The 17,055-nt window shown below is 52.0% G+C and overlaps 1 protein-coding gene across 1 annotated transcript; it reads left to right on the top strand.

Moving 5' to 3' along the window:
* Window positions 1-1,143: 1,143 nt before the first annotated feature.
* Window positions 1,144-15,904, top strand: AMBP (alpha-1-microglobulin/bikunin precursor). Its single transcript, XM_047769585.1, has 10 exons — window positions 1,144-1,865; window positions 3,064-3,206; window positions 4,971-5,047; window positions 6,159-6,275; window positions 7,055-7,156; window positions 7,901-7,947; window positions 13,062-13,143; window positions 14,150-14,317; window positions 14,570-14,743; window positions 15,802-15,904. Exons 1-10 carry the CDS (start codon window positions 1,749-1,751, stop codon window positions 15,831-15,833), a joined length of 1,059 nt encoding a protein of 352 aa, XP_047625541.1. The 5' UTR covers window positions 1,144-1,748; the 3' UTR covers window positions 15,834-15,904.
* Window positions 15,905-17,055: the final 1,151 nt, after the last annotated feature.

Raw genomic sequence — 17,055 nt, 5'->3', positions numbered from 1 at the left:
TTCACATAGCCGTCTTCCTGTGGGTCTCTGTGTGTCTGTGTCTAAATCTCCCGTCCCCTTCTCTTATGAGAACACCTGTCCTTGGATTTAGGGCCCACCCTAAGTATGATCTCACCTGGACTAATTACATATGCAAATAAAGTCCTATCTGAGGTCCTGGGTGCACCTGAATTTGGGGGAGATGCTATCCCACCTGCTACGAACACGTTCAGTTCTTTTTTTTTTTTTTTGTCTTTTCTAGGGCTGCACCCACGGCATATGGAGGTTCCCAGGCTAGGGGTCTAATTGGAGCTGCAGCCGCTGGCCTATGCCACCACTACAGCAATGCAGGATCTAAGCCGCGTCTGCAAACTACACCACGGTTCATGGCAATGCCGGATCCTTAACCCACTGAGTGAGGCCAGGGATTGAACCCACAACCTCATGGTTCCTAGTCTGGTTCACTAACTGCTGAGCCAGGATGGGAACTCCTTTTTCTTTTTTTTTTTTTTTTTCTTTTTTAACGTTCAGTTCTTACCGTGGCCAGCTACCATCTGGGCACTTTACAACATTAACTCCTTCCAGCCTCGAGACAAGGCTCTGAACCAGGAGTTACTGTTATCCCCATTGACAGATGAGGACACAGAAGCACTGAGGGGTAAAGTCACTCACCCAAGGCCACACAGTCAGTAAGCGGCACAGAAAGCAGTCTGCCTCCTCAGTCCTTGCTGCTTCCTAGCTGGGAGACCCTGGGCAAGTCACTTCACCTTTTGGAGATTCAAACGCCCTGTCTTATAAAGGGGAAAAATAGCACCCACTTGATGGGGATGTTGTGGGGATGAATTCAGTTCCATGACTGGTGTAAGGAGCTGGTACCTGGCTGGTACACAGCAGGTGCTCAGTGAACAGAGGTTGTTAATGTCTTCTTCATTATTTCTACTTTTTTTTTTTTAGGGCCACACCTGCTGCATAAGGAATTTCCTAGGCTAAAGGTAGAATTGGATGTGCAGCTTCCAGCCTACACCACCACCACAGCAACACGGCATCCAAGCCGCATTTGTGACCTACACCGCGGCTCACAACAATGCCAGATCCTTAACCCATTGAGTGAGGCCAGGGATCAAACCCACATCCTCGTGGATACTAGTCAGGTTCTTAACCTGCTGAACTATAATGGGAACTCCTATTTCTACTACTATTTGCTAGGGCTGTGGGAAGGCAGGGGTCAGAGAAGGAACTCTGGGGATAGGACACCTGAATTCTAGTCTTGGCTCTGCCATAGACCACCCCATAGTCTCTGGTAAGTCACTTCTTCTCCCCGGACCTCAGTTTTCTCATGTGAGAAATGGGCCAATCAGGCTTGTCCTCCTGACTCACAGATGGAATCACCCAAGCAGGGAGGGCCAGGGGCTACCTGTCTCTCCCATCCCTCCTGGGGCAGGTGAGGAGTTTCTGGAGAAGCTTTTGCAGAGGCTGAACCCAGCCCGGGGCTGCCCCTGGACCCGGTTGCCCTTGGCCAGTGGCTCCGCTGGAACAGCCACCCTGGCCCCTCGAGACCGCTGACCCGGCCAGGGCACCACAAGGGATCGATCAGCCCTGGCCTTTGGGCCCTGATTGGTCCCTACTGAGCAGGGCAAACAGCAGAGTCATCTACAGCCACAGGCCCCTTCCCCAGCTCCAGTTCACAGCTACCTCAGGCAGGGAGGTGGTGGCTGTCCTGTCCCCGACTGAGCCCGTGAGTGACACCCGAAGCAGAGGAGCCTGGAGCCATGCGGAGTCTCGGGCCCCTGCTCCTGCTGCTGACCGCCTGCCTGGCCGTGAGCGCCAGCCCTGTGCTGACATTGCCCAATGACATCCAGGTGCAGGAGAACTTCGACCTGTCTAGGGTAAGGCTGGCTTCTCTGGCGGCCATGGCAGGGTGTCCGAGCAGCAGGGGCCTTGCTGGGGGGAGAAGGACGGGTCCTATCTGCCCTGGGGTCTCAGGCTCCTCATCCGGAGCTCCCGGGGTGGGTCTGGAAGGGCCCTTCCTGCTGTTGAGAGATCAGGGATTCTTTGAAGCTACAGCTCTGCATCCATGGTTCCGTGGGTCTTTAGGCTGACATTCTGAGTCCAAGGGCCCCATGGGTGAACCTATCCTCTTGGGCTCCAAGGGGAATCTGTGATTGGATTCGAACCCTGGATTCGAACCCACCCCGGGCCGAGAAGGCTTGGTGCTGACTGCGCCCCTACAGCCCATGCAGGGCGCCTAGCTTTTTGTGACTCTTCCCCATTCCCACCCCCACCCCCCTGCACCCACCCTGCAGCCCTTCATCCTTTAACTGCTCACTCTGTTATTCCCTCCTGGGTCCCCTGCCCTCCCAGGCCTGGGGTGGCACAGGGCGGCATGGGGAGAAGAGAAGCAGGACAGAGGTCAGGCTGGTGAGATCAAGAGGCTGCTGGGGGTTGGGGGTCCTAGGACTGTCCTCCAGCCTCAGCTTGGCCCAAATCACTGAGTGACCTTGAACAGGGCCTGGCCCTGCCCCTGCCACCACCTGTATTCAGTCAGATCCTTGTAGCTGTGGCTCCTGTGGGATGAGGAAGTGTGGGGTGGGGAGGGGCTTGAGGAGCAGGCCTGTAGTGGTCTGGGATGGCGAAGGGTCTGCAGGGACCTGAGGGCCCTGTCAGGAGAAAGAGGGGGCAGGCTTGCCCTGGGTCAGACTCCGCCTAAGGAAAGGAGATACTTTCTAACACGAGGTATAGGCTGCTTGCAAGGTGGTGAGCACCCTGTCCCAGGAGGGGTACAAGACGGGACGCCCGCTCTTGGGGAGCAGGGGTTGATGATGACCTTAGGACGCGGGGATTTGGACCCAGATCCAGATGCAGTGACTCAGGGAATCTGGCCCTCTGGCGGCGGGCAGGGCGCACCCACATCTTCCCGCACAGGCTGCCAATGCCTAGTGTTCCACCAGGAGGGCTCCATGGCCTTTAATTAGCTATAAGACATGATCGCTTAGGAGGATGGGTCACTGAGGGAAGGGAACGGGACAGACGTCCTCCAGGCCTTCCCCAAGGTCCAGATGCTCAGAGCCTGTGGCTGCCTCTTAGATCTACGGGAAATGGTTCCACGTGGCCGTGGGCTCCACCTGCCCCTGGCTGAAGAGGTTCAAGGACAAGATGACGATGGGCACGCTGATGCTGGGAGAGGGGGCGACGGAGAGGGAGATCAGCGTGACCAAGACTCACCGGAGGTGAGCGGGGGGGTAGGGGGTGCGGTGGGAGGGGCGAGAGGCACCGGGGCCCACCCCCAGCCCCACCCCCAGCCCCACCCCCACCCTGTCCAGGAAGGTTTCAGATCCCTCCTTCCGGCCAGGACCGGCCTCTGAGCTCCAGACCTCTCTGCTGCCCCCACCCGGGCGTCCCTTGTAACTGTCCCGCCTGCACCTCAAGGACAACGCCCCCAGCGCTATGCCTGTTTTTCCAACCTGCTCTTGCTCCTTGGGCGTCCCTTACCTCAGTAAGGGCACTTCCGCCCCGCAACCTGGGAACCTGGTGGGAGGGGGATTCGTGGACTGCTCTTTGCGCTGCCAAGACCATTCGATCCATCATCAAGCCTTGCCCGAGCTCTTTCTGAATCCCTCCAACCTTCTCCCCTCTTCACTGCCCCGACCCCGGACCAAGCCATTTCCCTTCTTTGCCTGGTTGTCTGCAATAGTCTCTCTGTGTTTCTCCCCGCTTATCTCCGGCTTTCCATCTAACCCATTCCTCACGCAACAACCAGAAAGACCTTTCACAAACTCAAATCTGCTTAAACTCCTTAGCTCCCTATTGCCCTTGGGAAGAAAATTCAACTCCTTCACCGTGGCCTTCCAGTGCCCCCTGCCCCCAAGCGCTCACCCCGCCCCCACTCCCTGCCTCATTCTCTACCAGGCATTCTGTGACCCAACCAAGTGGACCCTCTTTCAGGTCCTGGAACCCTCCACCCTCCAGACCTTGGCATTAGATGTTTCTTCTACCCAGAAAACGTTTTCCCGCTTCCCTGTACTAATTCCTATGGAGCCTTCAAGGACTTAGGTTCTTTGTTGCTTCCTCCAGGAAGTCCTCCCTGACTCCTCCTCACCCCACCAGGTTCAGGTTGCGTGCTTTCCCTTGTGCTCCGTTCATGGCACTTATCACACTGACTGCATCTGCCCCTGACCTGCCCACCTCACCTGCCCCACTCAGTTGTAAGCTCCATGAGGGGACAGGGTCTGTCCTGCCCTCCTCTGCATCCCCGACATGCACAGTGCTTGGCACATAGATGCTGCTCAATACATATTAATATGATAAATAACCATCACTGTAACAATAATAGCTAATGCGTGCCTAGTGTTGACTCAAGCTCTGCATATAAAATCCGATACGCAGAGCTTCACAATCATCATGCAAGGTAGAAACTGTCATTGTCCCCATTCCTTAGAGGGCAAGAGAGACACAGAGTAATACATGAATGACTGTGTTAATTCATCATTTTGACTTCCTGGTCCATCAATACAATGTGTAGATCTGGATAAGGATTTTTAGTGCTGGGTTTGTCAAGAGGGTGGCGTGGATTACCTCCTTCCTTTTTCCTCAGTCCCTCTGTTCCTTCATGTGAAATGGGTGTCTCTCAAGGCTGGCGGGAGAATCAAATCAGGTATTCGAGGAGTTCCCGTCGTGGCGCAGTGGTTAACGAATCCAACTAGGAACCATGAGGTTGCAGGTTCGATTCCTGGCCTCGCTCAGTGGGTTAAGGATCCGGTGTTGCCATGAGCTGTGGTGTAGGTTGCAGACGCGGCTTGGATCCTGCGTGGCTGTGGCTCTGGTATAGGCTACAGCTCTGATTAGACCCCTAGTCTGGGAACCTCCATATGTCACGGGCGCGGCCCTAGAAAAGACAAAAAAAAAAGGCATCTGGAAGGACCTGCAGGAAAGTGGGGTGTCAGGACTGTGGTCTCTGCCAGAAGTTACCTTTCTCTTGGTTTGTCCCTTTCCAGGAAAGGTATCTGTGAGGTGATCTCTGGGGCTTATGAGAAAACAAGCACTGATGGAAAGTTCCTCTATCACAAATCCAGTAAGTTGAGTCGAAGGAGACATCCACAGATCTTTCCTTTGCTAAAGCAAGCAAGCTAAGTATCTGATGTCTTAAGCTCTCGTCCCTTCTGCCTCAGCTCTGCCCCTACAACCTTTCCTCCCATTTTTCTGAGATGTCATCTAGCCTTCCTCCAAATTCCCCCTCTTCCTTTTCCTTCTCTCTTTCTCCTTCTCGCCCCCTCCCCACCTATGCACGTGCTCATCCAGAATTCCAGGGATGGTGCCGAATGCCAAAGACAACATCAAGATTGCATCAGTCTTCATGGTAGGCATCTGCAGTCAGCTGCTGCAAATTTGCAAAGCATCTACCATGTACAGGGTGTATAGTGCTAAGTGACAGAGGTACTGGGCATGAATTTATGCATTAATCCCTCAAATCATCGTCAGGGTGATTTTTTCATATTATTTTAAAATTTTTATTTATTTATTTTGTCTTTTTAAGGGCTGTACCTGTGGCCTATGAAAGTTCCCAGGCTAAGGATCAAATTGGAACTGCAGCCGCCAGCCTGTGCCACAGCCACAGCAACGCAGGATCTGAAACGCGTCTGGTCTGTGACCTATACCACAGCTCACAGCAACGCTGGATCCTTAACCCACTGAGCGAGGCCGGGGATTGAACCCACATCCTCATGGATACTAGTCGGGTTCATTTCCACTGAGCCACGACAACACCTCCAGGTTGAATGTTTGAGTAAATGGATGGTTGGATAAATGAGTGAGAGAGAATTAAAAAACGAATACATGTACGATGGTAGATTAGTGAGTTAGTCATTTGATAAAGTGATGGCTTCATGGATGGAGGGAAGGAAGAAAGGAAAGCAGAAGCAAGGAAAAGGGATGAATTTATGGATCAGTATATGGAAAGGGTGGATGGGTAGAATGAGGGAGGATGAATTAATGATGACCATCTGGAGGGGATGGATGGCTAGAGAGATGAGTGAAGGTGGATGCATAGCTAAATGAACATGCAGAAGGGAGGGGTGGACAGAAGGATGGCTGCAGAGATGATGTGTATGGGAACCAGTGAAGGATCTCAGGCTGCAAGAGCCTCTGACCACTGGTCTTTCTGTCTCCCTGCATCATCCGTGAAGAATGGAACATCACCATGGAGTCCTATGTGGTCCACACCAACTATGACGAGTATGCCATATTTCTGACCAAGAAGTTCAGCCGCCGCCACGGACCCACCCTTACTGCCAAGCTCTACGGTAAAGGCCTGGAACTGGCTAAGCTCATTGGAGGTAGAGGTGGGAGGAGACTCATGATTTTGGGAAGTGGAGGGAGTGTAGCTTTTTCTTTTTTTTTCTTTTTTTTTTTTTTTAGGACTGCACCCACAGCATATGGAGGTTCCCAGGCTAGGGGTCAAATCGGAGCTGTAGCCTTCAGCCTACGCCAGAGCCACAGCAACACCAGATCTGAGCAATGCCGGATCGTTAACCCACTGAGCAAGGCCAGGGATCGAACCCGCAACCTCATCGTTCCTAGTCGGATTCATTAACCACTGAGCCACAATGGGAGCCCTGCTTTTTCTCCCTGGAGGAGGTAGAGCCCAGTCTCCCATTTGAGGTAGAATTCTTTTGATTTCAAAAATCCCAGACTCAGAGAATTCCAGAACCTCCAGGCCCTTAAAAGAACCAGTGGAGGGAGTTCCTGCTGTGGCGCAGCAGGTTCATGATCCAGCTTGTCTCCAAGGCATTGCCTGTTCCATCCCCCACGGCGCCAGTGGGTTGAGGATCCCCCAGTGCTGCAGCTGTGGCGGTTCGGATTCAATCCCTGGGCGGGAGCTTCCGTAGGCCATGGGACGGGAGCCTGGGAGGGACACCTGTCCCTCTTCCGGGCCTGATCTTTCCATCAGTGTCTCAAAGCGACTGAATTGGGCCAATTGTTTTCAAACTTGCCGGGAACGAAAATCCCAGGGCAAAAGCAGCTCTGGCCCTGCCGGCCCAGATGCGTGTGGTTCTAGGGGACCCCTGCTTCCCCCTCGCAGGGCGGGAGCCGCAGCTTCGGGAGAGCCTGCTGGAGGAGTTCAGGGAGGTTGCCCTGGGCGTGGGCATCCCGGAGGACTCCATCTTTACGATGCCCGACAAAGGTAAGCGGCACCCCAACTCCCCGCACGTTTCTGTCCCCTCCTCATCCTTCATGGCCCCCAGAGACCATCTTCCCAGCCCCCAGGTCTTTCCCGTAACCTGAGATAAGTGGGGCTACAGTCCCCCTCCCCTCTTTATAGAAAAGGCAGCTCCGGCTCCTGGATTTGCTCCAAGTCACAGAGTGTGTTTCTGGCAGAACCGAGACTGGACCTAATGCCGCTGTTCACTCTGCTGCCGCCTGCTAAGTGGGGTCATGGCCAGAATCCACAGCTACCTCTTGGGGGGCAATAGCGTGTTGGGGTGAGGAGCATGGGCCCCGGAGGTAGAGCACCGAGGTTCTGATGGAGCTGAGTGGCTTCTGGCTGGTTACCCAGAGCCTCATGTCCTCATCTGTAAAATGGGAATAATTATGGCTTCCTTAGAAGTCGCTGGGAGGGATCAATGAGGTGAAGCCATTAAATACAGTAGCGCTGCGTGCCTGCATGGTATCTGGTTAAGTGCTCAGTAGATGTCAGCTGTGAGATGCTGGTTGGGGATGGAGACAACGAAGAGGGGGAGATGGTGCAGCCACCGGTCTGTCACTTTTCCAGTGAATGACATTAGCAAGCCATGTGGCTGAGCCGTCCACGAGGTGGGCTAATAATGCACAAGACAGTCCCAGAACGATGCCTGCCTGACACATGGCCATTAGCTGCACGGGCTGGGATGTCTGGGTCTTACTCCCTCTCTCCTGTTCTCTGACCTAGGGGAGTGTGTCCCTGGGGAGCAGGAGCCTGAGCCCACCCTACTCTCGGTGAGTACCTCTGCCCCAGCCCATCCCTGCCCCGCACCCCGACTTTTGCCACCATTGCTTAGGCCCCACGGTCCCGGTGGGAGGGGTGGTTGGGGGAAGGCAGTGATGGGCGATGGGCGTGGGCTTTGAAGCCAAACCCACCTGGGCTCAGTCTCGGTTTTACCATTGGGCTAGATGCTGCCCCGTCTGGACCTCCCTTTCTTCATTTCTGTGAGATGGGGTAATTACCCGTACCTTCCCTGCGCTCAAGTTCAATGATGTGCTGGCAAAGCTGTTCACATAGTGCCTGAGATCAGGGACATACTCAGTAAGGGGATAACGATACGCGACCTTCAATAAATGAAAATAAAGTCAATCACTCCCCCTAAAAAACACAAACTTAAGAGCAAGCAGCTTTTCAAACCAATGCCTCTCCTATGCTGCCTTTTGATTTTGGGGGGTGGGGGCTCCCTTCTCCTGCTTTATTTTCCTGCCTTTTGCCATATGAAGGCATCCTTCTTTCTCAGATTATTTGGAAATTACATTTCCTTCTGTTGTGTGGGTATACTTTTATATATGTGTATGCACATATAAACATATATATACGCGATGTGTATTTTAGAAACATTCTTAAAATTTTAAAAAATACAATGAAGCAAAATAATGTGTCCTTAATAATAGAATTAACCCTGTTAACACATCGTATGCTTTCATATTTTAAAAAAATTGCCACTGCTTTTATAAAACTGACATACACTCATTATAAAGAATTGAAACAATGCGGTATAAAAGTATAAAAAAATAAGATTAAAAAAACTCTACTACACCCAAACTACCAGCATTCACATTGTTCCAGGAATCTTGACCTGTATACACCTGGAGAGGGACAGAGAGAAGGAAGTGTGGCCACAAAGAGGCATAGATTTAGACCTGCTCTTATGAAATGGGATTATCATGCACATTCTATTTCTAAATTTTAAAAGCATTCATTTTAGTTTTAGTTGAATTTTTTTAAAAAAAAGAGGTTTGAAGGTTTAAAAAAAACCCTTTCAAATAAATATTTCTTCTTGCCAAGAGATATGTTTCTTTTCTTTTAAAAACGTTTTTAGGGCCGCACCTGAGGCATATGGAGGTTCCCAGGCTAGGGGTCGAACCTGAGCTGTAGTCGCTGGCCTACACCGCAGCCTCAGCAAGATCAGATCTGAGCCACATCTGCCACCTACACCACAGCTCACAGCAAAGCCAGACCCTTAACCCACTGAGCAAGGCCCGGGATCGAAACTGCATCCTCATGGATGCTCGTCATGGACACTGAGCCATGATGAGAGAACTCCAAGATAGTTTATTAAAGAATGTTCTAAATAGGAGTTCCTGTTGTGACTCAAGGGGTGAAGAACCTGATGCTGCCTCTCTGAGGATGAGGGTTCGATCCCTGGTCTCACTCACTGGGTTAAGGATCCAGTGTTGCCACAAGCTATGGCATAGGTCACCAATGCAGCTCAGATCTGGTGTTTGTTGCCACAAATTTGAGCTTAGTCCTCACCCTCCGCCCCCCATTTAGTGCAAGGTCTGGGTATTTTGTGTGCCATCCATTTCTTTGAGGTCCAGGGTTGGCTGGCATGTGCTCGCAGTGCTTTCTCTTTGGAAGGACTGATAAAGATCCTTTGTGGGTTCCTTCCACCTGGTCAGAACTGGCCATGAGATACACCTGCTCTCACATAGAGTGGCAACACTCCCGGACCCCCTGGAGCGTTAGATCATATGGCTCCAGAACCTTCACTTAAAGTCAGCCTCTAGTCTGTTTTCCCATCCCCGCCCCTGGATGTCATTTTCACTACTTTTTTGTCAGAAGAGGAAAAAGTTTGGCTCCTCTCAGTTTTTGGGAGAGTTAGAGAGGGTTGTCGGAAACCTGATGAGGAGTTTCTGTTGTGGCTCAGCGGAAACAAATGTGACTAGCATCCCTGAGGATGCAGGTTCAATCCCTGGCCTTTCTCAGTGGGTTAAGGATCCGGTGTTGCCATGAGCTGTGGCGTAGGTCGCAGACGTGGCTCGTATCTTGCGTTACTGTGGTTGTGGTGTAGGCTGGCGGCTACAGCTCCCATTCGACCCCTAGCCTGGGAACCTCCATATGCTGTGGGTGCGGTCCTAAAAAAAAAAAAAAAAAAAAGACAAAAAAGAAACTTGGTGACTTGCTAGGACTGGGGTTGGAGGGCAGGGCTGGGAGCTGAATCCTAACCTTGCTCTTCACCTCCAGGTTATCGGCTAGAGTTCAGTTTTCGCTTTAAATTATGCCCCTGTCCTCATGTGAGTGATGGTGATGAATACCTGGGTGCTGGGATTTCTCAATCCATCTTTTTTTTTTCTTTTTAGAGCTGCCCCCAAGGCATATAGAGGTTCCCAGGCTAGGGGTCAAATTGGATCTCTAGCCGCCAGCCTACACCACAGCCACAGCAATGTCAGATCTGAGCCATGTCTGCGACCTACACCACAGCTCACAGCAATGTTGGATCCTTAACCCGCTGAGCGAGGTCAGGGATCGAACCTGAGTCCTAGTTCAATCCTAGTTCGATGGATGCTAGTCAGATATTTTTCCACTGAGCCACAATGGGAATTCCTGAATTCATCTTTTGCTAAAGGTCAGGTGTGGGGGAGGGCAATTTTGAGGGAAATTTCAGTCTTCCAAATTAATTCAGTTCTCAGACCGAATCTGTGTTCTTCATCCATGTCTGGAGTAAGACAATCAGAGTTCCTGTTGTAGCTCAGGGGTTAAGAGCCTGACACAGTGTCTGTGAGGATGTGGGTTTGATCAGGCCAGCAGCTGCAGCTCCAGTTCGACACCTAGCCTGGGAACTTCCATATGCCACAGATGTGACCCTAAAATGGGAAAAAAAAAAAGAGAGAGAGAGAGTGTGAAACAATAACTGATGACGTCCTTTGTAAAAGAGAGAAATGCTCCTTTTTTTAAAAATTTTTTTTGTCTTTTTGCCATTTTCTATGGCTGCTTCCCATGGCATCTGGAGGTTCCCAGGTTAGGGGTCGAATCAGAGCAGTAGCGGCCGGCCTACGCTAGAGCCACAGCAACGCAGGATGGAGAGAAATGCTCCCCACATTTATTTCTTCCTTCCAGGCTTCCCACATCCTCATTGTTGTGGAAATAATCTGAGATTGATGTTTGTATTGCCTGCCTTTGGTTTTGGGAATTACTTTTAACATTTAGATCAGGTTGTATGACCATTTTAACAGTAATTAAGCCTCAACTCTCTTTTTTTTTTTGCCTTCTAGTTTACCATCATTTCTTTGAGACCGCATCATCTATTTTCTTGCATTTAAATTCCCTTCTCAATTGGTGGGACTATTTCTATGAGTAATTTTTTTCTGGGACAAGACATGGTGGAAAAACGACCGGATCCTTACATGTCTAAGAATGTCTTTCTGTGTTTATATACATGATCAACAGCTTGGTTGAGTGAAGAATCTCTGGGTTAGAACCTTTTCTGTCTTCCAACCTTCAGATATTATTCTGTAGCTTCTGCCATTAAATGCTGTCATTTACTCTCCGGGCCACGTTTGGCTCTTTATTCTTTGCCTTTAGGAAAGGTCTATGTAGGTGCTTCATTAATTTCCCCTCATTCTCTTTGAGCCCTTATGTTTGGACAACTCAAGACTTTAACTTGTAAAAGTTTTCTTCTACTATTTCTATATTGATGCTTCACCTTCTGGAATTCCTATTCTGTGAATTTCTTCCTTTCTTTCTTCCTTTCTTCCTTCCTTCCTTCCTTCCTTTCTTTCTTTCTTTTCTTCCTTCCTTCCTTCCTTTTTTTTCTTTGTCTTTTTACCATTTATTGAGCCGCTCCCATGGCATATGGAGGTTCCCAGGCTAGGGGTCTACACCACAGCCACAGCAAGGCGGGATCTGAGCTGCGTCTGCAAACTACATCACAGCTCGCGGCAACGCCAGATCCTTGACCCACTGAGCAAGGCCAGGGATCAAACCCAAAACCTCATGGTTCCCAGTCGGGTTCGTTAACCAGTGAGTCACGATGGGAACTCCCTGTGAATTTCTCTCTTATAGTTTCTAAATGGCAGTTTATTATCTCAACTGTGTTCCACAAACACTTTTCCACCTCCAGTAACTTTCTGCTTCTCTCATATTATTCATTTACCTAACAGTGGGCTCCTGTTATACTGAGGTAATGTCATCTCCAGTTTCACTGATGGTTGACGTTTTCTCCTAATTCTTACTGACATCGTGTGTTTAGTGGAGGTGGTTCTTCAGCTCGCTCTGATTCTTCTGAGCGAGTTGCATAATGTGTTCCATGATTTTTCTCTTTTCCTCCATCCCTACCAAAAAGGACCTATGTGTGATCAGCTTGAGATGGGTTCCAGCAGAGGGAGTCCCTGATGCTTTGGTTGCATCTTAAAAGGAGGAGGAAGAAGTTGAAGATTACTACAGTTTTACCTTTTCAGATTCCAGGTCTCACCTGTGGGCAGAAAGACTGCCTGGTTGCTGGCAGTTTCCCTGTTCATCCTTCTCTGAGTGTCCTGGGACCCTGTCTCAGTGGACTCTACCCCCAGAGATCCTTTTGACAGCTTAGGCAGGCTGCCCTGCTCTGCAGTCCCCACCACCACAGCTAGGAGGGTTAGGGTCAATCTGGGGGTTCCTTCTTACTCTCTGGGTGACTTTTCTTTTGCAAGCAGCTGCCGATGGTCTAGAAAAGGCAAATCCAGTGCCTTGTACTGTGCCGGGGGTTGCCCTTCCTGCAAACCGGTCACACTCATATTCCGTTGTGTAGAAATGCTTTCCAGTTTCTAGGCTGGGAATGCTGCCCTTCCGTGGTTCCCAGCCTGGGATAGATTACTTTTCCGCGTGTTATATTCCTTTGGGCATTTCCATTAGAAGTTGGATACCTAGGTATTGTTCTCATTTTTCATTTCAGACCAGAAATTTCTCCTGTGAGGCCTATTCTGGAATTCAGGTGGCTGTTTTTGGGAAACCAGGCTATTAACCAGTCTAATAGCTGTGTTTCTGTCTATGCTCAGATCCCCAAAACAAATGGTTTGCTTATACAGTCCAGGGGTACAGGGGTGCAACAGCAGCTAGTCCCTGCAACAGCTTCTTCTCTTTCTTCCCCCAGAGAGCCCGGCGGGCCGTGCTGCCCCAGGAAGAGGAAGGATCAGGAGCTGGACAACCAGTAGCAGATTTCAGCAAGAAAGAAGGTAATGATCGCGCCCTTTCATCCCCTCTGTCACGGTCCTGAAAGAAAGGGCTCACCCTGGCTGCCCTCATCACCATGAAGTCTCTTTCTTATTTTTCTGCTAGAATCATGGACTGGGCCTAGAAAAGGAAAATCCAGTGCCTTGTACTGTGCCGGGGGTTGTGGGACAGGAGAGAGCAGACTAAGGCACGGTCGTTGAGCTTAAAAGCTCTCTGCTCCCTGATGAGAAGCGAGTTCTTTGCCTGTCTGTATCCTACACTGTGTGGCCTCCTAGCCTTGGTTTTCTCATCTGTACAATGGGATAATAGCCCGCCGAGCTGACCTCAGGGGCTCTGATGGGAGCATGTGGGGAAGGACATAAGGATGCTTTGTGTGGGGGTCACGGAGACAGACAACCCACATCTTTTTAGAACTTCTGGTTTAGTAGAGGGGGCCATCAAGGAACCAAGTGACGGACCCAAATGGGAGGGCTGGGGAGCTCAGAGGATGGAGGGGTGAGGTGATCAAGGAGGACTTCCTGGATGAAGGGGAATTCATGCTGCATCCAGGTACGGTTTTATGGAGGAAGCCATCCTAGCATGCTAGGGACAGGAATGATGAGAGCAAAGGCACAGGGATGGGATGTCAGGCAGAGGTCAGGCCGGCCGGCCTGGGGGCTGGTGAATAGATCATCAACTATTAACCTCACAGAGCCTTTGGGCAGACACGACAGACACAGGGGATGCTGGGTCTGTGGGTCGCTGGGAACAGTCCCATGTTACAGAATGGAAGGAGCATGGATTTTTGGAGTCCAACCGATATGGTTTTGAATCTCAGCTCTATGTGACTCTGGGCAAGTTGCGTGGCCTCTCTGGGAGTCAATTTCCTCACCCTGAGAACACGTTGAGAATCCTTCCTCTAAATGCAGAGATGAAAGCTAAATGAGAGGATGCACGTTAAGGTGCCCAGCCTGGCGACAGGTACACAGGCAGCACCTGGTGAGCGCTGCTGTTCTGGCCCCTCCCCAGATTCCTGCCAGCTGGGCTACTCCCAAGGCCCTTGCCTAGGCATGATCAAGAGGTATTTCTATAACGGCTCATCCATGGCCTGCGAGACCTTCCACTATGGAGGCTGCATGGGGAACGGCAACAACTTTGTCTCGGAGAAGGAGTGTCTGCAGACCTGCCGGACTGTGGGTGAGTGCGGCCCCGGCCCTGTCCTCCCCACAGACCACCTGCCCATTGATCAGGGAGCTATGAGAGGAGGCTCCAGCGGTGGGACTGCAGGGCGAGCCTCCTAAAGCCACCGGACTTGCACACTCGGGTATGGGTGACCCTAGGCAAGGGGACTAGGTGTTCTGGATGAGCAGGGTCCCTGGCCCAGGCTCTTGGTCTCAGGTCGGTGATCGGAAGGCTTCCTGACGCTCTGCCCTCCCTCCCATGCCGCAGAGGCCTGCAGTCTCCCCATCGTCTCCGGCCCCTGCCGAGGTCTTTTCCAGCTCTGGGCGTTTGATGCCGTGCAGGGGAAGTGTGTTCTCTTCAACTATGGGGGCTGCCAGGGCAATGGCAACCAGTTCTACTCGGAGAAGGAGTGCAAAGAGTACTGCGGCGTCCCCGGTGAAGGTAGGAGGCCCTGTGATGCCTGGCTGGGCCTGGGGACTTTTGGGGTCCAGGTGGGAGAGCCCTGAGAGGAGGTGGGGGTCTGGAGAGCTGAGGCCTGAGCTCTGTACCAAGGGACCAGCTTGTCCCCCCCTTTGGGCCTCAGTTTCCCACCTGTGAAATGGGGCCAAGCCTGAGGCCTCACCCTAGCTGGGCTGCGGCCCCTGGGGAGGGGCTGGCCGGGCCCAGCAGAGGGAAGCCAGGACAGGCTGAGTCGGGCAGAGGTGGGCTCCAAGCCTGGCACTGGCACATTCGGACTGGCCGCGCTGGGTGCGTGCCAGTGTGAGCCTCAGTTTGCTCTTTTGTAAAATGAGACAAAGTCCCTACTTGCCAGACCTCACAGTGCCCAGCACGGTTCACGCTCATCTAGCGGCAGCCGTTGCTAATAACACTGGTGATGCTGCAATGCTAACAGGAATAGCATTCCAGGGAAGAGCAGCCATTTAAAATTCCCATGCCTTGGAATTCCCATTGTGGCTCAGGGGTTCATGAGCCCGACCAGCATCCATGAGGATGTGGGTTCAATCCCTGGCATTGCTCATGGAGTTAAGGATCCCGCATTGCCATGAGCTGTGGTACAGGTCGCAGACACAACTCAGATCTCAGGTGGCTGTGGAGTGGGCCGGCGGCTACAACTCCAATTTGACCCCTAGCCTGGGAACCTCCATATGCCGCGAGTGGGGCCCTAAAAAGACAAAAGACACACAAAAAATTATAATAATATAAAATTTCTATGCCTTAGCTCTCTGCTGGGAAAATGGTACCTAAAGTAAATCAAGAGGCAAAAACAAACAACCCCCCCCAAAAAAAACAAGCAAACAAAATCATTCTGTGGGTGCACCTTGGAGATAGCAAGTCATTTTGTAGGTGCAAATTTCTGGCCTCAGACTCAGGTCCAGACTCAGCCCAAGCAGCCTTCCCTCCTCTGGGGGACATCCCCACCCCCCATCCCCTGGCTGTCCCCACCCCCAGACCCTTGCGTGAGTTCTACACCTACTCCCTGAGCCTCTCTGTATCCACAGAGGATGAAGAGCTGCTGCGCTCCTCCAACTGACCAGCCCGCTGGTTTTTATTGGAACCTGCCAAATCATAGCCTCCTGAAATTCCACGTCCTGACTGTTCATCATTAAGTATAATGAGATGGGGGAGGGGAGGGGGGGACAAGCTGGGGTGGGGGCCCGAGTAACCCCAGCATCCCCAGAAGTGAAAAATGTCTGTGTTGGAAATGTAATAGAACTCTCCTCCGTACGTGAAATTGGCTATGCAAATTATGAAACATAAATCACCCTTCTGTATAAAATGGGATGGTTGTGCTTTGTTTTAATGAAACTAGAGAGGGAAAGAGGGGAGCACTCTGGGTGCGCGTTTCCGAGAGAGGTTTGACAGGGGTCATCAGCGACCCAGGGTCAGAACAAATCGCGGGCCCTTGTGTGAGCCCAGGCGGCTCGGGGTCAATGCCAACAAGTGCCTGAAATAATGCCCCGTCCCGGGCCACGTGGAACCCCCCCGCCCTTGCCCCCGCCAATGCTTTACTTTATTCACAGCCACATCCGCAGCAGTAGCTGCCAGGGGCTTTTCTCAGAAGCCTTGGGCCTTTTTTCCACGAGGCCCTGGAGATCCCGTCTCCTGGGATCCTCATTCTGGCCCGTTGCCCAGGAAGGAGACTGTTCTCTGCCCTTTGCTCCGCATCCGGGATTATCAGCTGGCCCTGGGCTGGAGCCAGAAGCCCTGGGTCGGCCTGGTTTCTCCTCCCCCGGAGAAGAGAGCAGGTGGACTGTCCAGGGTGGCTCAGGCACCGACCTGGCCCAGGCGCACGTCTCCAGGAGCCTCCAGCTGCCACTCACCAGATTCACAAACATCGGGTTTCTCAATACCCTGGCTCGCTCTATCCGCCCGGAGCCCTGATGGTTGTTGCCACCACTGCCGCTGCAGACAGTGAAAACCCCAGCCTGGCGTGTTCTGAGGTGGAAGGCTGACCCTGGCAGCAAAAACCCAGCTGGGGCCAGCGCCTCTTCTCCGTGGGGTGACCAGCGTGCTGGGGCTGGCGGCTCACTCAGTCAAGGGTCCCTTTCGTGCCATTAGCCCATTTGCTTAAGACACCCTCAGGAGCGAGGAAGGGAGAGTCTGGCCCATCTCCTGTTGGGGGGGCAGGTGAACTCGGAGGCAAGGATTTGGGTATAGCGAGCTTTGCACCCCTCTCGATCAGACCACGGAGACGCCCCTCCTTTTTCCCCCTAAAGTCTGGAGCGTCAGGCTTCCAGGTTCCAACAGAGAGG

This window comes from Phacochoerus africanus, chromosome 2, assembly GCF_016906955.1.
Source record: "Phacochoerus africanus isolate WHEZ1 chromosome 2, ROS_Pafr_v1, whole genome shotgun sequence".
Lineage (NCBI taxonomy): Eukaryota > Metazoa > Chordata > Mammalia > Artiodactyla > Suidae > Phacochoerus > Phacochoerus africanus.
The sequence above is the reverse complement of the archived record's forward strand: the minus strand, read 5'-3'. Positions and strand labels throughout refer to the sequence as shown.